The 22,577-nt window shown below is 34.2% G+C and overlaps 2 protein-coding genes across 3 annotated transcripts; both read right to left on the bottom strand.

Moving 5' to 3' along the window:
* Positions 1–1,118: 1,118 nt before the first annotated feature.
* On the bottom strand, positions 1,119–4,339 carry LOC147387041 (fructose-bisphosphate aldolase, cytoplasmic isozyme 1). The gene is made up of 3 exons (XM_086420126.1): positions 4,194–4,339; positions 1,885–2,567; positions 1,119–1,586 (listed from the first exon to the last, which is right to left on the bottom strand). The coding sequence occupies exons 1-3, from the start codon at positions 4,219–4,221 to the stop codon at positions 1,224–1,226; spliced, it is 1,074 nt and encodes a 357-aa protein (XP_086276252.1). The 5' UTR covers positions 4,222–4,339; the 3' UTR covers positions 1,119–1,223.
* A 1,807-nt stretch (positions 4,340–6,146) lies between these two features.
* On the bottom strand, positions 6,147–17,521 carry UKL4 (uridine kinase-like 4). Of its 2 annotated transcripts, none has more exons than XM_086420125.1 (15): positions 17,363–17,521; positions 16,606–16,779; positions 15,900–15,991; positions 14,482–14,551; positions 13,794–13,912; positions 13,133–13,229; positions 10,816–10,895; positions 10,514–10,708; positions 10,262–10,345; positions 10,080–10,140; positions 9,625–9,685; positions 8,218–8,311; positions 8,058–8,130; positions 6,778–6,860; positions 6,147–6,594 (listed from the first exon to the last, which is right to left on the bottom strand). In XM_086420125.1, exons 2-15 carry the CDS (start codon positions 16,766–16,768, stop codon positions 6,433–6,435), a joined length of 1,434 nt encoding a protein of 477 aa, XP_086276251.1. In that variant the 5' UTR covers positions 16,769–16,779; positions 17,363–17,521; the 3' UTR covers positions 6,147–6,432. The 2 variants fall into 2 exon arrangements, with proteins under 2 accessions (XP_086276251.1, XP_086276250.1); XM_086420124.1 differs by having other exon boundaries at positions 6,147–6,282; positions 6,424–6,594; positions 8,058–8,311.
* Between the last annotated feature and the right edge of the window lie 5,056 nt (positions 17,522–22,577).

Below are 22,577 nucleotides of genomic sequence, written 5' to 3' on the forward strand. Positions count from 1 at the left end.
AGATGAATTTAACTTTGGACAATCCACAATTACGATGGGATCATTATCGGCACAATTATAAAAGTTTTGGATGGAATAATCATGAGAGAAAAAGAGCATCTCCAACACAACACCCTCTACCCATACCCATAAATGAGCTTTTTGGGTATAGTGGGTTGTAATTATGGGTATTCATGTGATATGCACTCCAACCGTTCTACCCATAAGTTCTACTCATAAATTGTTTAATAATTTTTTAATTCAATTCAGATTTAAATTTTTTCGAAATTAACTTATTTTCAACATAATGGGCTGAATTTTTTCCCTCTATAAAGGATAGGTAACCATGTTGGAATACCTTTTTTTGGTATCAAAAACATCTAGACATAAAAAATGGTGAGGGATGGGTCTTGGGTTGGAGACACCATTTTTTACTCTACAACCCAAAATAGCAGTTGGGAGGAGGGATGGTATTGCGTTGGAGTTGCTCTAGCAACGCATTGTGGGAAAATCATTTTCCTAGGGGATCGGCAAGAAAATATTTTTCCATCTAAGAAAGCAGTCATTTTGAATGGAAAAATGATTTTCATGAAAAAAAAATTCAATCATACACTCGAAATTCAAATCTTTCATTAAAAATCTTTTTTCTTTCACAATCATATAAACCCCAAAAAATGAGGAGAGGAAGATTTACAAATTTACTTCATTTGATTCCAATGTGAGTGAATAAGTGAGTTTAACTCAACCATTAAAAAAAATATTATTTGGAGAAGAAGATCAAAGTTGAATTTTTGGTGATGAAGACTTGTACGTGGATTATCAAAAAAAAAATCCCCCACAGGATTTTTGGGGATTTTTTTTTTTATATGGAGAAAGTTAAAATTTAGAAATTGACTAAAGACGGAGTTATAGTAAGGGCACTCATCCCAACAAGAAATTTTAAAAACTATAAAGATTTTATGTTACTGCAACTATTAACAATGGCAGAAAAAAATATCCACCACTATTGCTCACACAAGAATTTCTAGTCACCCTCACGTTGACAAAATCGTAGGTTCGCCCCCTCGAATTGACCGAATGGTTTGTTTTACGAGGAGCATGATCTCTATACCATTGATTACTCGAGCTTGACTATTAAATTATGATAATCAACCACATTTAGATTAGGTAGTAAAAATAAGCAATGTAGAGAAGTAAATTACAAGTCCAAAAGACACAATTAATCCATCCCCTCACCAAACACTTCAGTAATTGTACTTTTTCACATACAAACTCTCCGAAGCCAACGCCCCACCACACCCGCCACTATATTTTCCGAGAGTGGCTTCCGAGTTCGCCTTGCACCTTGCCAAGAATCCTTCCTGGGCTTTGGCTACATTTTCCTTCTTCCCACCCCATAACTTGAGTGTACTTTGTTGCAAGGCACGCCCAAATGAGAACGACAATGTCCATGGCTTCAACACCTCCAACTTATTCATCACATTAAGATTCAATGTCGCCTCCTCCTCGCTCTGTCCTCCTGACAAAAACACAATTCCTGGCACCGCTGGTGGGACGGTACGACGTAATGCTGCCACTGTGTACTCCGCAATCACCTCTGGAGCTACCTGTTTTAATCGATTTTAGCAAAACATGCATGCACTGAAAAATGAAAATTTTCTAAAATGGCACACTGTTCATTTTAATTCTGAAATCGGTAATTTACCATTTTCAACATTAATACATCTCAGTTAAAGTGAGGAAAAAATTCACCGTTTTACAAAACATATGATTTTTAAATGTTTTACTGAAATTAATTCGAAAATGGTAATTTACCATTTTCAAATTAAAATGAACAGTGTGTTGTTTTGGTAAATTTTCAATTTTACTTCATCATTTTGGTAATTTGCTTAAGACCTTGATTACCTTTGGGCTATCAGAGCCAGGAGTGACCATGTTGGGTTTCAAGAGAGTTCCTTCAAGAAGCACATGTTGATCATTCAACGCCTTAAACACCGCAGCTAGTACAGTTTCGGTGGCGTATGCACACTTCTTAATGTCATGGCTGCCATCGGTGAGAATCTCGGGCTCGACAATTGGCACTAGTCCATTTTCCTGACAAATGATAGCGTAACGAGCCAATCCTTGTGCATTTTGCTGGATGGACAATTCAGATGGCTCAGTGGGTCCAATTTTCAGGACTGCACGCCACTTGGCAAATCGAGCACCGGCCTTGTAGTACTGCTGACAACGTGCGCCTAGTGAGTCGAAACCTTGGGTTGTGGTCTCACCATTTGTACCGGCAAGGTCCACAGTGCCCTTGTCAACCTTAATGCCAGGGATGACATTATTCTCCTCTAGGACCTTGACGAAAGGCTTCCCGTTTGAGGTCTTTTGGTAGAGGGTCTCCTCAAATAGTATGACACCCGAGATATGAGAGAGGGCATTAGGGGATGTGAAGAGGAGTTCACGAAGTGCTTGGCGATTGGACTCTATGTTCTCGACATTGATGCTGGCAAGACGCTTGCCAATGGTGCCAGTGCTCTCGTCCGCCGCTAGAATGCCTTTGCCAGGTGTGGCAATGTACTTGGCGTTCTTAATCAACTCATCTGGTTCAAAAAAAAAAAAAATTATGAACCAATAGTGAAACATTAATCATGTTTACTTTAGATCATAGTTGGTGAAAACAATTATGATTTGAATTAAAAGTTGTTCTAGACTTACACACAAAATAAATGCAAGATTGGTGATTTGAAACCAAATCATTCTATGCAAGAAGACTTGAAACTTGAAAAATCGACTCGTTTGTACCTTATATCTTTAAATAGATAGCCGACCACAAATCTTTGGGATAAAACTTTGTCATTGTGGTTATAATTAATAACCTTTTAATAGAAACATAAGAAAAGATAATTTATAACAAGATTGGTGGAAGATAAGGGAGGGAAATATGTATGGTGTAGTGCAATTGCGAGACGTGGCTGTCAATATTTATACATTAAGAGGCTGGGCCCATCCATATATATGACATGATAGTTAAAACTGAAGAGAGCTGATATTATGCGAGGGTATCAAATAGGATACTTTTAACTAAATATGGTGTCCCCTACACACTGTTTCAAAACTCGTCCAAGATCGAGATGTATCGTTCGAGTTGTCTTGGTATCAGTCATGAACAAGACGGATGAATAAGTCAATTTTTCAAATGAGATTTAATATCCCACATTCATTTTTCAAATTTTTGAACGAGATGTCTCAAACATATCGGAAAACTCGCCCGAGACGACTCAACATCTAGCATGAACAAGATGAGACGTGAAACCGAGTTTTAAAACCATGCGCCTACTAAGCTTAGAATATTTTTTTATGCTTAATTACCAACTGTGACAAGCTTTCTAAAGATCAGGACCATTAGCAACTTATAAATATATGAATAACACCCATTTCATTTTCAAATTTAAAAACCACATTGGATGTCTCTATGCAAATACTGCCTGACATGTTGAAGAGAAATCAGTCACAAATAGAAGAAAAAGGCTACGTGATACAGCTCTGACTCTAGTTAGCAAATCGGAATACTGAAAAATTCGATTTTGGATTGTAAAAATTTGGTCCAAATTCAATAAACGGAAAGTATGTGGCATATGCTTTAGACGTGTATTATCCATCTCATTTCAAAAATTCGGTAATATGATATTGATGGTGACCATGAAATTGATGATGTTAGTGGTGATAGTAAAGGTGATGGCATTAAGGTTATTGTTCCATTGATTTACAAAAGAAGATCAAAGTAAAAAACAAATCAACAATTTGAAAAATTAAGGGGGTATCTAAAAAAAAATATAGGAAGACATGTCATTATTTTTTTTAAAGATAAACGAGACATTTGTCACGTGTGTGGATTCCTCCAAAATTTTGAAGTATGACCACTTAAAAAATGAATTTGTGTTAAACGATACAAAACATACAAGTTAGTAGCATTTTTTTTCAAAAAATTTTATAAAAATTCCAAAAAGACGTATAAGTTGTTTAAAAAAAAGTGTTTTATTCTTTTTTAACTTAAAATATGTGAATTATTCAGTATAATTCAATAACCCAGAGAATAATACTTTCTTTGAAATAATATAAAAATGAAAATTTCAAAATTTTTAGCGAATTAAATAGGAGATTGCTAACAAGGGCTCTTCTTCTTAAGTTTTAATATTAAGAGAGAGAGAGAGAGGGAGAGAGAGTACCTGCGTATTTTCCTACAAAGGCCGACATTTTTGGACTAAAGGATGAACCGATATCCAAAGTGAGTGAGGTAAGAAAAGCCTATATGCCAAAACTAACTTTCGTGGCAACCTTTCTATATAGATCAGCTTAGACGGATATACCAAAAGAATATATAATGCATATACTGCCACGTGTACTAGATTACTCTGAGTAGGGTTATCGTTCATGAGTGATCTCTCTTTGTGCCACGTGTCACTGATGTAGACTCAATTGTTTTCTCGTTAAATAGAGAAATTTGAGTGGAACAGCCACGAGACCTCTCTCTCTCCACAGATTCATGCCTTGATCCATTTTGTAAACCATTAGTTTTTTCTATGTTCATTGGCAATTTTTATTGGGATATTTTGTCTCCATGTTTGATCACCACCCAAAAAAGAAAAAAAAAAAACAAACAAACAAAATGGAAAATATCTTAAATTGCGTCTGTGTTGCATGCATGGTTTTAAATCTCGTCCGAGATTGAGACGACTTGTCTGATACATCTTAGTATCGTCCACCAACAAAACGGATAGACAAGTCAAATGTATGGGACGAGATTTAAAACCATGATTCATTTATCTCATTGTTAAATGAGATGACTCAAATGCATTAGAAAACTCATCTAAGACGGCTCGATTTCATTCATGGACGAGACCAGATGTTAAGACGAGTTTTAAAACAATGGCTGCATGAGCTCAATCTCATGGTGAAAATTGAAAACCAAGCATTGAAGGTAAAGTTCAAATGATAGACACTATCATCTATTTGACACAAAGTCGTGCTGGGGTGACACAAAGGTAACAAAATGATGTGGTGTCGTGCACATTACCGTAGATGCTTTTCCACGAGACATGAGTAAAAAGCATCTATGGTTATGTGCGCGCCACCACATCATTTTTGTCACCTTCGTGTCTCCGTTTGTGTCATTCCAGCATTTTCCTTTAACACAAGCTATAACTGACCCTTTTATCAGAAATAACTACACCTAAAGTCCTTTATCTATCAAATCCATCCAACCCTTAAGCTCTCATGTTGCCCTTATAAACCCTAATTGTAACCAGGGGCGGAGCCAGGATTTTATCTAAGGGGAAGTCTAACTTTCGGCATTGTTGATATAAAAATTTTAAATTACCATTAACTCCTTCAAAATTTAAAAAGATTTTGTTAACTTAAACTTTTTAATTTATAAGTAGATCTTTCAAAGTTAACAAAATTCTGTGAGGGAAAAGTTCTTTAAAGATCTTGAGAAATTTTAATTTACGAATGACTCCAAAGTTCAGAAAATTCTGTGGAGGGGGTAAAGTCTTTAAAGATCCTAAAAACATTTAAATTTTAAGAGGTTCCGTCAAAGTTTCAGAAATTCTTGCCCCCACTGTAAATCCGCCCCTGATTGTAACACTAATGACAATGAAAAAGAGACAGAAAGAGGAGGTTTCGAAACAACTTTCCTTAACAGGTCCTTTCCTGTGGTATTACATTCACTTACCTGAAAAATGCTGAAGTGACACTAAGATTGACATAGATTCACACATTGCTGACATGGATGTGTGTACAGAACCATAGAAGCTTTTCATCGAGATACAAGTAAAAAGCATCTATGATTATGTGCACAACTTGACATCAGCAATGTGTTGAATTAATGTCACACTAGCACGACTCTTACTTACCAACACCATCTTTGTGACACTTAAACGCTCTTGTGATGGTTCTTTTCTCCTTTTTCGTCATTTTGGATCAATAAATGTACTGTCATATATAAATCTCCCCCAGATTCAAATTCACAATGTTGTATGGATCAGCTCCAAAGTTAGCAACTCGGCTGTGACGACAAGTCCGAAAAGAAAATGAAACCTGCTATAGCGATTAAACATAGGGTTGCATAATATAATATATATATTCAACCAATAATATAAGTAAATTGAAATATAACTAAGTTCTCATAAATTGCTTTCTTTATTAGATATAAATGTCCATTCCAAGTCAAAACTATTCCAAAACTTACAACATCGCTGCTCATCAAATAGAAACTGATACCACTTTATGTGATTCCCTCAACTCTCCAGTGACAACCTGAGTTGGTAAAAAACGCTCTAAATTCATCTTAAACATCTGATAAATGCAAGAGAAATGAATTTTAAAACAGGCCTTCTCATGTCACACACGCCACATAGTGTTTGAGAGTAACTATAACATACAGGGATCAGTGAGCACCTCATTGATCTACTGGGGCTGTTCGTCGTCATCTGTGCCAAAATATCGGTCTCCAAACTCGCCCATGCCAGGGATGACACGGTAATCTTCATTCAAACCAATTTCAATCTCGGACGTCACGATCTTAATTCTAGGGAAGCTTTTGCAGACCATGTGCACTCCTTGAGGTGCCTAGTATGGTTAAGGAGAACAAATTTCAGAGCGTCAACTTAAAAGCTAAAGATGCAAAAAACCTTATTTTGAAACAATTTAGGGGTATCACTCAAGATTATCGAAATGTATTCGGTTCTTTTGCTTATTATAGAGTTTGCAGGTAAAATAGAAGCCAGTAATGAACTCGTGGCATTAACTTACAGATATAAGATTGAGAAATATGATGTTTGACTCCGGTACACCCTTCTTTATGAGTAGAGAAATAGCTTGAACAGCTGAATTCCCTGCAGAAAAGAACAATAATCATCATCATCATCATCATCAAAACTTCTATCCCCAAGATTTCGGGGTGAGAAGAATAAAGAACATCAATAAAAATAACAAATTCTCTAGATTATTGTGCCAAGGTGTAAATCTACAGTTCTAGTACTAACTCCTAGTGTTGTGAGATGTCTAGCATTCTTATTGAGCTTGGACTTCAAGAGGCAAGGCCGTATCAAAAGGGACCTTTCCCAATGTGGAGTGGGCTAGGCATTTTCGAGTAGGGTTTTCTTAATGATTTTTTTTTTTTGCTCTGTGAGGTTCCTTGCTGCTGTCGACAGAGAATCTGTAATCTTTATCATTGATAGTGGATTTTTTCTCCCTCTCCTCCGTGGACATAGGCAATTTGCCAAACCACTTAAATCTAGTGTGTTCTTTTTTTTGTTTTTTATCTTTACTCTTGTTACGCTTTTGCACAACAAGTTATATCCATGTCACCAAGCCAGAGTAACGGTTTTAAACGACAAGGGAAAACTTCAGAGTAAAGGGTGGGGGGGAGGAGAAAAAAGTAAAATATATATTAAAAATTGTGAAAAAGGTAAATATGAATCATACATTAGACATTTGTTCAAAGTTTTCAATATATTTTTTTATTAAGAAACATATTATTGATATTTATACATGATAACTTGTTTCCACACATAATAATACATTGCTATGACACATTGAAAAGTATAATCATAAACCCATCTTTTGAGCAAAATAACAAACTATTTATAAATAAAAAAAAAACTAAAACATCAAGATATTTTCATCTAATTCTACATTAAACAACATTAATGAACCAGATCACTAACATCCTTAAGGCCACAGAAATTATCCACGAGATCACAAAATATTTTGCTTTTGAAATATATATATATATATATATATATATATATATATATATATATATAAACGTAGCTTTTTGTGGCTATGGTTATATATAAAAAAGAATCATGTGTAAGGAAAAATGAAGTATGGATCATCCTTAGGTGTCCATGTTACCCCACCTATTTAGAATCCACATTCATGAGTTGGTAAGCTACATGCCCTATTATGGGGTAGGAGTGATAGGTCGGTTGAGGATGATGGACCTTACGTACATACCATTATAGGAATGTGTGTGTTAACCCAATATATTAGCATGACAAGAATAACATTTCATCATGAGCACCTACCTGTGCCAAGGATAGGATCCAAAAGTAGTACATGCCTATCCAAGATGTCATTCGGCAGCTTCTCATAGATTAGCTGTTCATGAAATCCAAAGAATTGGAAACACAATGGGAGTAAAGCGGGAAAAAAAAACAAAGAAAATGTCAAGAGCTTCGAGCAAACCTGCTGACCATTATCACCTTCCCTGTGAATAAGAATCTTCCCAATCTTGATACCTTTACAACATGCTCGCAGAGCATTTTCCATACTTTCACCACTGGCATCAGTCAAAGAAAAACAAATATTTAACAAAATGTACTGAAATAATATAACTAGGACATTCAAGTTAATTAAACTTCCAGCTTCTAACGACATAAGAACACAGATAAACCCCACTGATGTGTATACGACAACATAAGTAGAAAAACTTGTTCTGATTTGGTGTTTAAAAATCACTCTCGTTCACTGTACCTCCACTAATGTGCTCTTAAGTGCAAAAGATATGAGATAGCTAATAGGGCTTCTAACCCCAAATGTGTGAAGGATAAAATATTAATCACAACCTCTTATTGAAATATTTTGTTATTAGGTTTCTCATTTATTAATCTTGTTTGTTACATGCAACAGGCGGCTTAATTGACTCTTTAAGTTATAATCCTAACCAGTGTTTTCAAAAGGTATGTGAGGCTTATGAGACTCGAAATGGCACCCTGAGGTGCAAGAAAGAAACATAAAAATAGTTGAGGAGTATACCTTATACCAATGACACCCAAAAAGTTGTACATCGTATGTGAGGTGTGCACCTCTCAGACTAAATGTACACCTCAAATGATTTATTTTTCTATTTTTCAAAATATATAAATTAATTGTATTTTCTATTTTCTATTTTCTTTCCATCTTCTTTTCTTTCTTCTCTTCTTCTATTTCATTCAAATAGAAAATAATAATAAATGCAAATAAAATGGTAGAATTTATTTGATTCATAACTCAATTAATGTAGTATTTAGTATTATGCAAAGAAAGTTATCTAAAAAACAAACCATTTAGTAATATTTTTACAAATAGTAGATGACTTAACATTACTTTTCCCATCAGAGATACATTTCAGTTTTTATAATAACTAAATTATGCCTCTTACAACCATCTTATGAAATTTGGTTTTCACTTGATTGGGAGGCATTGGTCACATAGAATTCTAGAAGAGCAGCTCTACTTTACTCATCCAGCTCTAATTCTATGGAAAATATCCTCCTTTATTTAGCCACCCTTATAGATAATAGAGCCAAGGAAAAAAAATTGGTAGCTTTGGTATTGTACTCCACATACTCTATCTTGGTTCTACTTATTCTAAAGCCCTTGGATCAAATGCAGCTCTCTAGAGTTCTAATTTAGTGTTGGCTCTCTCTTTTGGTCTCATCAACTAACACTACATCATCGGCATATGGCATACACTAGGGGACCTACTATTTCTATGAGCAATTACTTCATCCATAACTAGAGCAAACACATACAAACTGAAAGTCATCTTCGACATAAACCAATTGTATACAGTATCAACTACTGAAACTAACAGACAATGAAATCTAGTACCTTCTAATTACAGAAACACCACACAGCCTTTTACAGAAATCCACCCCAGTATACACCGATCCTGCACTTATGAGAAAAAGAAAATGTCACAAACATAGTCAACACATTATGTCGAATATAAACTACAAAGGTGTAGTAAATAACACAAAGACATTACACAGAATTCAATAAAAGATGAATTTACCAAATTCCAACATCCTAACAAAATTTAGTTAACCGACAAAATTATATTAAGAGGCATACCATAGGAAGCAAGGTTTAAAATCTCATTTTGAGGCAATCTTTTGGTCCACAGAAAAATCGGAAAGGTCTCGAGCGAAACATTCAATTTTGACGGGGGGTCAATGTTTCTTTCCAGTTATGGCCAATACATTCCAAAACGGCACAAAATTTCGACACATAATATGAAGAGAATAATGAACCCCAACAAAGATTCATAGTTAATAGAAGCTTACCAGTTGGAGTGGTCACCTGCTTTTCCGTAAACGGGAGATGGCCCAGGCCATGTTCCACTACCTATTTATGATGAAGAAATTTGATCAGTAAACATGCCCAGGAAAAAAAAAACTTGAAATCCCACGGATAGAACAAACGATAGCCAAATGAAACAATCAAGAGTGCAGAAAAGAATATGTACCAAACGAATCAATCGATCTGAATAAAAAATAAAGTCATGCTTTGTGGTTTTGGCATCACGTATCAAAGTATGCATTCCTCGTATCTGAATAGAGCAGGCAGTAGTTATTGTAAATCCAAGAAGCATACAGGATTGAATATTGAAGCATCAATAAATGGAAAAATGATCGAACAATCCCACTGAAAACCACCCAGACAAATAATCAACTCTAATACAGTTAAATAAGAGAGTAAATTGAGAAACATATGGTACCTGAAATGTTGATTGAATGACATAAAGATTTGGGTATATTTTACATAGATCATGTTGACCAAGTTTTGTACAAATGTGTTGCACAATCAAATCTACAGCCACATGATTATCTCCTCCACGGGGAATGATAATATCTGCATACTTCTTTGTAGGAAGTATGAAGTCTTCAAACGCAGGCTTAACAAATTTTGAGTACTGCATTCCAAACAAACATGAAGTAAAAGACCCTTTTCTATAAAAAGAAATTGTAAGAACTTGAGAAGAGAAACTTTGTGGTAATATAACAAAGTCTAGTTTGATACCTGATCAAGTACTTTTCCAATATCTCTACCCTTCTCAACTGTATCACGCCTTATCCTCCTTGCCAACCGTACATCAGCATCTGCACTGAAAAAATCAATGATGAAGACCATGAGAGTAAAAAACCTAACATGGGAACATCGTCAAGGAATTAATAACTGCGAATAAGCCCAAAATATTATCAAACTGTAACTCATAGTTCAAGTGAAATCTGCAACATATATATATGGACAAGAACTGACAAGAAGAAAAAAAAAGTACAGAACGCACTTAGCCATTAAGAATAAGAAACACTAGTCATAGTTTGCAGAAATTCAAGAAGGTACGATATGCTAGTCAAAATGTTGAAAATCTTCTTTTCTCGTACTTAAAAATAAAACGGTTTCTTTTAGAAAATCCAATAAATTCATAATATGGAATATACATTTTAGGTGTATGAGTGCTTCTTGAAGAAAGTTAAATCCCGGGATTTAACAAGCCCAGACTCAAACCTGAGTCTCTAGAATTTGCAAGACTAACAGAGATTCTGCACAAATCTGTCTGATTGCTCAAATCTCAACTCCACACCATGAAAAATGCTTGCCAGTTTGTCATCTAATGGCACAAGAAACAAGCTGGCGCAGTTGTTGTGACAACTCCCTCAAGTAGGAGTTTTGGGAGAAGTCTTTATTTCAAGACCCCTCCCCAACGTCACTGTTAGCCAAAGATACCTTCTACTATTTAGAAACAAATCTAACACATACAGTTAGTCAACAAGATTGCAGACAATAGACAAGATACTTATAAATATTCACTTCAATTAACATACAACCCATAATGATATGAAAAACACTTTCCTTACTTAGTAAGATTTTAAGCCTTCCTAAGGGTCGTTTTGCTCCAATGGATCCAACACCACAGCCCTCTAGATTTCATGGAAAAAATCAGATCCAAAAAAAAATTTGGGGGGGCTTCCTCCAAACAATAACATTTTTTTTTAAAAAAATTCGAAGTTGACAGAATTTTGTCCTCTACAACCCTGTGGCATCAGATCAAGCTATTGGATGCAACAAGGTGAGGTCAACGACCCTTACCTTAGTAAGAGTTGAAATCTTACTAAGTTAGTAAGGCTAGTTTGACTCTAATGATATAGGTATAAACAATGCATAACCCTTTATATCTCATTGTGAAAAAACTTCAAATGTGTTCACAAAAAGCAAATCGAAAAAATTAAAAAGGGAAGAAAAAAATGAATTACAAAGACGCTAGACAGTTTATTTTATTTTTTCAATTGGCATACTAGGCAGAATGATCAACAAGAAATAACAAATTTCTGGCAAGTGGCAAGTAGAAGATTTAAAAATGAAACATGAAGGAGCTCAAAAGTTGGTATAGATTTAGTTATCCAAATTTATCTAAATACTAAGTATATGCATCCATACAGAATGTGCACAACCAAATACACGCATACCCTAAGTCACATACCCAAAATGTTTTTTTTTTCCTAGATGATGTTGTTGAGATGTTAGTGTCAGAATAACAAAGAAATGACTCTTAGGCAACATTTCTATGGGAAGATATCTCATAGCATGGGAAATTTGAACAACCCATACAGTGGGAAATTTGGCTAGAAAGATCCAAAAGAAGTATCCAAAGTGATATATGAATTAGAAATAACAGAAATATATCCCAATGGTGTACAATCTGCAGGCCCGACTCACCCTCAAACTCGATCTTTAATTAGGAAACAAATAAACGCATCCTTATCCTTTACAAAACCTCAACTCCTTATGGGAGGGGTAGAAATTCCTTGAGGAGAACTATTAGAGAAGTGAACAATGGTTTTTTTTTTTTTTTTGGATGAATAAGAACTGAACAATAGTTTGACTACTATTATCACAAATAAAGGGGGAATCCCCCAATTGGAAAGCTGGGAAAGATAATCTAACTTGATAGGAATTAGGACAAATCCAAGAAAGTTTGAGACCTATTCCACAAAGATTGTCCTATCCATTCAAATTCACTATACGATAATAATGAATAGTCATGATCATTCAACACCTAAACCTTGCCTATTAAAAATTTAAAAGATCATATAGCTTGCTAAACTCATCAAATAATATAAAAAACTGAAAGATATAAACAATATAATATCCCTTGAATTTCTATTGAATTGCATGTATATATACATTATAGATTTCATTATACAATATACTGTAAAAGTCATACAATGGAGCACATGTCTGTACAACTCAGACCTGCAAATTAATGAGGTGAAGCTAAGAGATATGAGAATAGACAATGATATATAGGTAGAGTGTGAGGAAGAAAAAAAAGAACCTGTATCAACGAAGATCTTCATGTTCATCATTTCTCGGACGCGAGGATCATGGAAAACTAGTATCCCTTCCAAAATTATGACATCTGAGGGATTGACCTGCCAAAGATTTATGACATTGAAAGTTCTGATGCATATTAAGCAACTGTAGACAGGTATCAGATTTTGACTCCAAAGACTAGCATGTGGCGCTTACGGGTTTTCAGAGAATTGTTTAAAGATAACAGTTTGAAAAGAATAAGTTGAGTAGGACAATACGAAAATATGTGCCAAGTCAAATCCTGGACACCTAAAATAAGGAGAATAAAGACAGGCTAAACTTCAGGTCACGGTGCAAATAATTTTCTGGATAGAATTAAAATGGAAGTGAGGCAAGACGATGTCAAACATCATGCATTGAGAATAAAAAGGGTAAGATGGAAACTTACAGGCAGCCAAAAACTTGGGAACAAGTTATTTAAAAATATAAAGCTCATTGAGGGGGGAAAAACCTTCCTTTCAGAGAACCACAGACAAATTTTCAAGGACTTTTTGAAAGGAAAAAAAGACACAACACTGGGATTTGATCTTTGCTTGCAGTCAATCCCTGGTTACAAGAGACTGCAGCAATGTTTTGTAGAAAATTAAAGCATTATTTATATTTCATAAGTGAATAGAACATACCCTCCTAGTTTTCAATATATTTTTTTTGTAACTCTTGAAGTCATAGTTCGGAATATCAACTGCATGTCCATGCATCAAATTCTCCATACAACGTAGTAGCCATTCAGTATCAAAGGCATCTGATAATAAGAAACAGGAACTTGTTATGAATATACACCCAAACAGCACAACAAGTAAACAATATAGAAGTTGAATATACCCTGTCTGATTTACGTCATTTAACAGTTATTAGTAAAACGTAAATTATCGACATGCTTCAACAGCACATTGCACACTATATGACCTAGTTATCACAAGTGAGGAAGAGATACAGGAAAGAAAACTAACAGCCTGTATAAGAACTGCACAGTGATTCTAAAGCATAAAAAGAGAAAAAGAAAGCAAAACTCTGTGCATTATATTTTATCAGTAGTCAACTACCATGAAAGAAAACTATTCATTAACTTCTGGATAACTGCTTTCTATTAGACTTTGATGAGTGAGACAATAACAATCGTTCCAACTTCCAGGCTACAAATCATTAGTTAATAGTAGGCCATTTTCAGATAAGTCTTCACTTCAAAAGGGGTCGTACAGACTGAAATGCAAATTGGTGGATAAAGCAAATCTATTTCAGTACATCTACACCAATAGAAGATATTATTCATATATTGAGTTCCCCTAACTTAACAAAAAGAAAGGTCATTACCAGGATGGTCAAAATTGTACTCATGAACTCGCTCTAGTTCCTCTTCAGTCAAATTGTGATAAAAGGAATCCTGCAGTTCCAAGCAAGTAAAGATATTTATTTTTAGATACAGAAATGGCAACCAAAATTTTTGTTCCACACATCCATATAAGTAAACAGAAGCATATTATATCAGCGAAAAAGAATTTCCAATAAATATTGGTTCTATTATCCATAAGGATGGAAAGACTGGAGAGGATGTGCTCTTCAAATTAGGGTCGGATAAGTAAAGTAGATGTGTGCATCTGGAGTGCTATGTGACTGACACATCCCGATCAAACTAAAAGGAAATTTGTATAACAAAGCAATAAGACCAGCCATGCTATACGGAACTAAATGTTGGGCAATCAATAAATAACATGTGCATAGATTGATTATTACAGAGAAGAGGATGCTGAGATGAATGAGTGGAATACTAGGAAAGATAAATTTAAAAATGGGCGCATTCAGGAAAAATGAAAGAGTAACCTCAATAGGTGCTATTGTAACTAAGGGAAAATCACCTGAGATGATTTGCTCATGTGGAGCTAAGGTTGACTACAACCCCAATTAGAAGGAGTGTGCAAATTGAAGGTTCTAAAAAGGCGAGAGGAAATAAAAAATTAATGTGTATTGAGATAGTGAAGATGGATATGAGTGCCTCAGAATTAAGTGAAGGCATTGCTTTAGACAAAATTGAAAGGAGAAACAAGATACATTCATTTGGCCACAACTTATTTGGGACAAGGCTTTGATGATGATGCACTATGTACTAGTTATAATCTTTCAAATCCATTTCTTATCTAATTACTGAAGTCACCGAGTGGTTTTAAACATGCCCAAAGCTTGGTTTGAGAAATTCAGAGATTGTTTCCTGACTAGAGCAATATAGATCTTAGTTGGTCCAGTAGTTCAAACCAGGCAGTAAAGGGTTGCAATGGCTCTTATTCATCTTATCATCGACCACGGGTATACAGTGTGCAGAAGGATGATGATAAATAGTTTATAAGAATTAAATTCTTTCAAGGCTATCATTTAACCATTTTAGTGTTCCAATGTGTTTGATTTCAAAGTTTCCATGTCTAACACAGGCACATAATCATGTCCAAAAACATAGAAAGGCTAAGAAAATAGGTCTCCCACTGGGTTAGCCTTAATGCATTAATGCATTTAAGATGAGGGGCACAGGGAGGAAAATTCAGTTATGAACATGGAGTTTAACCTCATATTTCACATAGAGGAGTGTGTATCTTTATGTTGGGTGTTTCGTGGAGAAAAATTGAGTTTGGAAAGCATTTGACCCAGTACTTTATTTATACTTCTTTTAAGGTTGATTCCTCAGATGGTCAATCTTACCAATTAATATGCTAAAACAGAATGGAATTTGGAATCAAAAGTACCTGGTTCACAAGCACAACACGCTGATCATGAAGCTGCTCAATAATCATATCGCAAACAGTAGTCTTCCCTGATGCTGCACCACCAGCAACTCCTGCTCGGAGAAAGTTTAAATCATCAAGTTTTCGAGAATGCGAAAGGAAAAGGAACAAAAGGTTGGACGTAATCAAGTGATGTGTCACAAATTTAAAAGAAAACAAATACATGGATAAATATTCACAGACCAAAGATTGCGAATAAATTGGAAGCAATGTTAAATCAACCATAAGCAAATAAAAAATTCCAAGGATCAATGCAACCCAATCTGCATCAATTAAGTTTTGTGATTGTCAATCATTTTAAAAGATATCCAATGATATTGGACACAAATTGTCTAACACTATTAAAATTTAAACAAGGGTTCTTTGTCATTTTAAAATAAATATTATTGCAGAGCCAAACTAAGGAAGAATTTGTAACCAAGTTTGAATGAATATGGTTTAAAAAGAGTTTTCTCAACTTTAGGGGAGATATGTAATTAGTAACTTAGTGGAGAAATGTACCAATAAGCAATTTTAGACTAAATCATATGGTCAAAAGCATCTATTTCCCCATAAGAAATGTATCAACGTTTTTTAAACCATTTCCCCAAACTTATCTTATTTACTAAAACTATCGTAAGGAATATTTCAAAATACTTCACTTAAGAAAGATTAATTAGATACATACCGATTACAAATGGTTGCTTGTTCATACTTTCGGTGGTCGCTGAGGTTGTTGGTTGCTCCACCCCTGAATTTCTTGGCTCCAAACCATTCAAGTGAAATCCTGAAAAATGTACCCCTGACGAAGCCTCTATCATGCCTACTACGTCTTTGGAATTGGAACCCATATGCAAGAGTCCTAACGATAGGGGATAATTTAAAACAATACATATATGTCAAAACCTTAAAGGAAAAGATGCCAACAATATTAATCAGATGCTTGGTTCATAATATTCCTCACAAGTATATTTAGAATCTACAACTAACAATCGCCGAAACACTTGACGAACAAATCAAATCTAAATAAACATACACTCTGAAAGATCACTAATTTACAGAATTACAATGCTATTGAATTTATAAGCAGTACCTCCAACTGCAATGTCGTATTATAGAACATTTCCAGAGATTCACAAAACTATAACTTTTTCATACTTTCATTCACATTCATGCAGAGATTGTTAGGTCGTCAATGATAGATTCAATAAAAACTCTACCTTTTATCAAATAATCGAATATAACTATTGTTCCTGAAGTCTACAGATCCAACGAAGAACAAGATCACATAGAGAACGTACGCAGATCTACTATTTGAAACAAGATTCAAATACAGATAAAGGAGCTACTAATCAAGTTGAAATCAATGTTTCTGCAAATGATTTGATCGTGAATGCAGGAAAATTGAGCAGAGATCATCAAATACAAGTTATTTAAAAATTTACCTTCCGATTCAAATGTCTGATACTTGCAGAGATTGAAAGAGAAAGATCTTCGAAGACACTCAGATTTGGGAGAGACGAGAGGATCTCAGGGGACTGAAAGAGAGTTACAGAAATCAGATTTCTATCCTTTTATAGTTGAATCGAGAGAGAAAGAAATAGAACATCATTGAAGTTTTGAGAGAAACATCATTGAAGCTTAATTTACCAAAACACCCTTATGATTTTCATTATTATATTCGATTCCTGATATCTTACGGATTGGCGCAAGTGGCTCGCGATTAATCTTCCACCGCAGCACCGATTCATCGGTGGGACCCACCAACGAAAATGACCATTTGCTCACGAGGTGAAACTTACTCCGATTCAAATCAAGAATCAAATCAAGTCGATTGCTTTGGAATGATTTGGTTCGAGTTGAAACAAGTTACGATTCGATCTCGGATTACAAAAATGGAGAATCGATAATTTGATTTGATACTCAGATCAAACTTATAAAGAATCAAACCAAACTAATAATATAAGGGAATGTTTACGTCTAATACTTTATGTAGATGTTAGTATTTGTGTAATACGTTTTTTTTTTTTTAACATACTTCTTCTCATTTTATCTTTTAATTAAAAAAATAAAATATGTTAGTCTTTTACACAATAAATACATTATTATGTCATTAATAAATGCATTTATTATATTGATATTGATTGGTAAAACATTTATTATAATAAAAAAAAAATTAATTTAAAATACTTAAATGCTCGTAGTATTTATTATGTAAAGGACCAATACACCTTTACTTTTTCTCTAAAAAATAAAATGAATAAAGGTATAATTAAAAAAAAAAATTGTTGAATAATACTAACATGCCTAAGAAGTATTGGACATTAATATTTCCCATATATATTAAAAATTATTTTAGGAGTTGGGATTTTTATAAATAAATCAATGACTTTTTATGGATAAATTGATAATTTATTGTATAAAATTTTATGTTTATTATATATTTGTTTTCTCATTAAAAAATATTATTTATAATTTATAAAATATTAGCAATCCATGGAATAAACCGAAATATAGTTCGGATTGGGTTGGTTTGATTCCAATGGAATTTTGTGACCATTTAATTCCAATTTGACCCCAAACCGAACCAAGTTGCACCCCTACTTCACGAAGGTACTTAACTTGATCTGCTCATAAAATCAGCGATGAAATATTTTAGAATCCAACGGTCTGGAATTTTTAATCAATCTGATTTTTATTTTGAGACCGACAAAATAAATTATAAATGTTCATGGGTAATTAAAATGAAATTAGTGTGCCACATGGCAAAATTAGATATGGTCTTGAGTAATGTTATTCAACTTCAGTAGTAGAGGATCTGAACTCTGGTTTTCCAAATATAAATTTTTGCTTCTAATGCTCACTGACGACCACACACGCAGAAAACATGCACAATAATCGAGAACATTTCTTTGGTAAATCGATGAGCCACGTCATTATCTTGCATTAGAAAATAAAGGAATTATAATAAGTTTGTAGATTCCAATAGAAAAACCTTTGAATTACTTGGTCGAGAACTAATTAGTTTCAAACTGTTCTAAATTAAGCTATGAATTGGTCAGCCTGACTTAATTCTAAATTAGGATATTTGATTTTATTGTCCTTTTTAGCGTGAAAAACTTGATCCCATAAATGATCTCGAACTTATTTTTGGAAAATTATTCATTGTTGATTATCAGTAATTTTTTGGTACACAAATCTAATGTAATTTTTTTTTTAAATTATTAATAATTAGGATATTAAACTTTAAAGCGAATTAAAACAGGGCTGTACTATTACTCCATTATTAAAAATATGAACAAATCTCATAAGTGATTTTGTTATAAAGTCACATCATGAGTGATAGATGTTATAGTCCAAAATTATATTTATTAGTGGTGTGATTTTATAAAAAATAATATTAATAATAATTTATGGAATTTATTATATTAAAATTATGTCCAAAAAAATCAAATGCATATTTTTCTCACAAGATTTGGTACTTACAAGTACTCAGGCTAGTGTTCAAGCAGAGAAAAATAAAAGGAAAAATTACTTAATTGTCATCGATGTTTTTTTTTTTTTTTTTTCTGATTAGTCATCGACTTTTAGGGGTGAGTTAAATAGTCCATTTAGTAAATCTCTATTTTCTAATCAATTCTTGAACCTCACTCTAGACATTTCTCACATTTGAAATATCGAAATTGTCTTAATAATTCAAACTCACCATTTTTTGTTCAAAAAAATTGAATTTCCGACATCCTGATCGATTTTTGGAGATTCTATTTCGATGAAAAGGATTTGAGAAGAAAGAAGATGCCATTTTTACGGGACTAATTATAAAAAAGGAATTTATTACTAAATAGACGAAATAGTGAATTTAAATGATTAGGGCAATTTTGATATTTCAATCGTTAGAAATGTTTAGAGAGAAGTTCAAGGATTGATTATAAAATAGGAATTTACTAAATGAATTATTTAGCTAACCCCTAAAAGTTAGGGACTAAATAGAAAGAAAATTTTTCATCAGGGACGATTAAGTAATTTTCCCAAAAGAAAAAGTCCCTACAAATCAATTTTTTTTTGGGAATAAAGATTTTGTTGTTCCCTATCAATTAAAAAGCATGATCTAGATTGCCTTGGTTTTTACTCTCCTTAGGCTCAATCAATGTTCGGGCACCCATCAACGGAACAACAAAATCCACCTCCCACGCTTCAGATCTTGCTATATAAATATCTCATTAAATTTATCATAATAAAGAATTTGAATCAAATATTCTAACATCAATACATCTTGAAGAGTGTTGACTACATGGCATCTTCTTGACCCCTCACAAAGAGATCGATTTTTTTCTATCATCGAAGAGTGTCAAACAGGCACCAATGAACTAGATTATCCCTGGTTTGATCATCCCTACGAGTTGTCTATTTTCGAACTAGAACTAATTGTATCTAGGAACAATGCACCATTTTTTCCAAGTTTTATTCAAAAGACGAGGAACCAATACTTTGGGGGAAACAGAGTATTTGGTAGTTTTGGCTCTTATTATCTCTCTTATTTCAATATCAAGACTAGAACCCCAATGGCCATAGTTGTGAAATTTGGCTAGTTCTAACATGAATCCACCCTTCATTATTTTACTTATTAAGAAGGAGGAATGTTAATTAAATTTGAAACCCTTTTATTAGAAACTATTCTGATTGACAATGAACTCAAAGTGACATGTGCACACGATGCCCCCTCTGACGTGGCATATGCTAGAACCATAGATTTTTCATCGGGATACATAACTGTACATCCCTATAAATATGTGCAGTTGTCTATCCTGAGGAAAAGATTTATGATTCTAGCACATGCCATGTCAAAGGGCATATGAGAGCGTATGTCAGAGGGGGGCGTCAGAAAATCATTATTTTTCGTATAGATGAAACATGCACCATAATCACAAACCACATTTTCTAGGCCTCACTCATATACACATGTGTTGTTCACACACTTACGCATTCAGCACACGCAAGTGGCATGTGCACACGTGTTCCTGGAACCAATTAGTCCACTATTACAAAGTGCTAATCTTACCAAGAAGCTAGAGATGAGTCGAGAACTACACACTCATGAAATAATTGTGTTAAAATTTACCCCTTTTTCCCAACCGAAAATCAAGTATTCCTACCATGAAGTGAATGAAAGAGGTAATTAGAAAGACATTCAAAGCAATTCTAATCAACCTTGAGTCGAGATCGCATGACCCGTTTCTATAAGTAGAAACAATGTCTACGTGGCACAATTTATTTAGGAAAGAAATGCATTGGGCTGCATGAAAGGTTTGGTCAAGGAAGTGGATCCTCTCGAGCACAACTATCTTGTAGCACTCTCTGCACTATTGAGAGAGAGATACAATATGAAAAACTAATCTCATAACCATCTTGTGATCATGGTTTAGATCTAATTAAAAAATAATTAATTAATTAAAAATTAAAAATTAAAAAAAAGTTTTTTTTTGTCAAAACCATGTCTTTAAAAATGAACAAACTCTCAATTTTATAAAGGTGGGATTTTACTGTATCGTTAATGTGGCACTCTTTCAACCATCCAAATATTGCTATAGAGGATCATATCCGCTTCCCTTGATTAGAAGCCCAAGGTGAATTAAACACCAACTAAAACGTATCACGTAAACACTTATCTTATTTATTTTATGGGAATGGGACACTGCATTGGATCCAGACTCTTGAGTCATATATAATTAAATTGTGGATCTTGTTCTCCTAAGAGATGGGTTTCAACCAGATGAGTGGTCACCTTTGATTACCAATTGGGACATCAACTCCATACCCACAATTATCTTTCTAGGGTTCCAAACCATTGACAGCCTCACATATGTGCAGGATATTTATGCTTTTAATCTAAGTAAAGGCCTTCTCTCACATAACGTAATTATCCCAGGTTTTATGGTGCTTTCTTGAATAGAAATGTTAATTAATATTAGGTACAATAGATTCCTACGATGTCACCTGTTCATGATCATCTTAACCAACCATAGAAAGAGATCTCTGGTGGACCATAATCATAATCTGATGTTGGATGGTTCAAATTGTTAATCATGTCGAGGGGGTCAGTTTAGTGGGCCCCATGATCATGATGATGATTGTGGATTGGATACAGGGAGCAGCATATAACCGTGAGTGAAACCATACTACATCATCCCATAGATAAAGTCAATTTGGCGCCAACATGCCGTCTGTCCAACACATTGTCATGGTCAACTAGAATGGAAACTTTCGCCACGTGGAGGATCAGACTCGAGTCAACTAACGTCACCTGTTATATAATGTACCGGTGGTCCACTACATTAACGTCATACGTTATCATTAATAAATTTAGCTTATGAAAATGAAACAGCAGAGAAGATAACGCCGTTATTTGTTCGTTAAGACACTAGTCTCGTACGTCGTATATTTATTTAAGTTGTCCAACAAAGCAAGACAACGTAGCGTTTTTGAAAAAGTTGCGCCTCTCATGCACCATATTTAACAAAGAATCCTTCTCATCTGGAGAACCCTTTTTAATAGTGTTCATAAAGTTTCTTACTTTCTTCTTCTTCATTGAGTTTCTCCTAGAGATTGTGATAATTTGTGATATAAGTACTTATAGGTGGAACGTAATTGTCTGTTATTGAC

This window comes from Akebia trifoliata, chromosome 13, assembly GCF_017979445.1.
Source record: "Akebia trifoliata isolate Shusen 1 chromosome 13, ASM1797944v1, whole genome shotgun sequence".
Classification (NCBI taxonomy): domain Eukaryota; kingdom Viridiplantae; phylum Streptophyta; class Magnoliopsida; order Ranunculales; family Lardizabalaceae; genus Akebia; species Akebia trifoliata.

Coding starts and splice junctions, on each gene's coding strand:
- UKL4 (XM_086420124.1), bottom strand. CDS start 16,768: ATGGGTTCCAATTCCAAAGACGTAGTAGGCATGATAGAGGCTTCGTCA. Junction 15,992..16,605: donor CAAGCAACCATTTGTAATCG/GTATGTATCTAA, acceptor TTCTCCGAGCAG/GAGTTGCTGGTGGTGCAGCA. Junction 13,913..14,481: donor GTACAATTTTGACCATCCTG/GTAATGACCTTT, acceptor TCTTATTATCAG/ATGCCTTTGATACTGAATGG.
- LOC147387041 (XM_086420126.1), bottom strand. CDS start 4,221: ATGTCGGCCTTTGTAGGAAAATACGCAG. Junction 2,568..4,193: donor CTTTGTAGGAAAATACGCAG/GTACTCTCTCTC, acceptor TTTTTGAACCAG/ATGAGTTGATTAAGAACGCC. Junction 1,587..1,884: donor CTGGCTCTGATAGCCCAAAG/GTAATCAAGGTC, acceptor CGATTAAAACAG/GTAGCTCCAGAGGTGATTGC.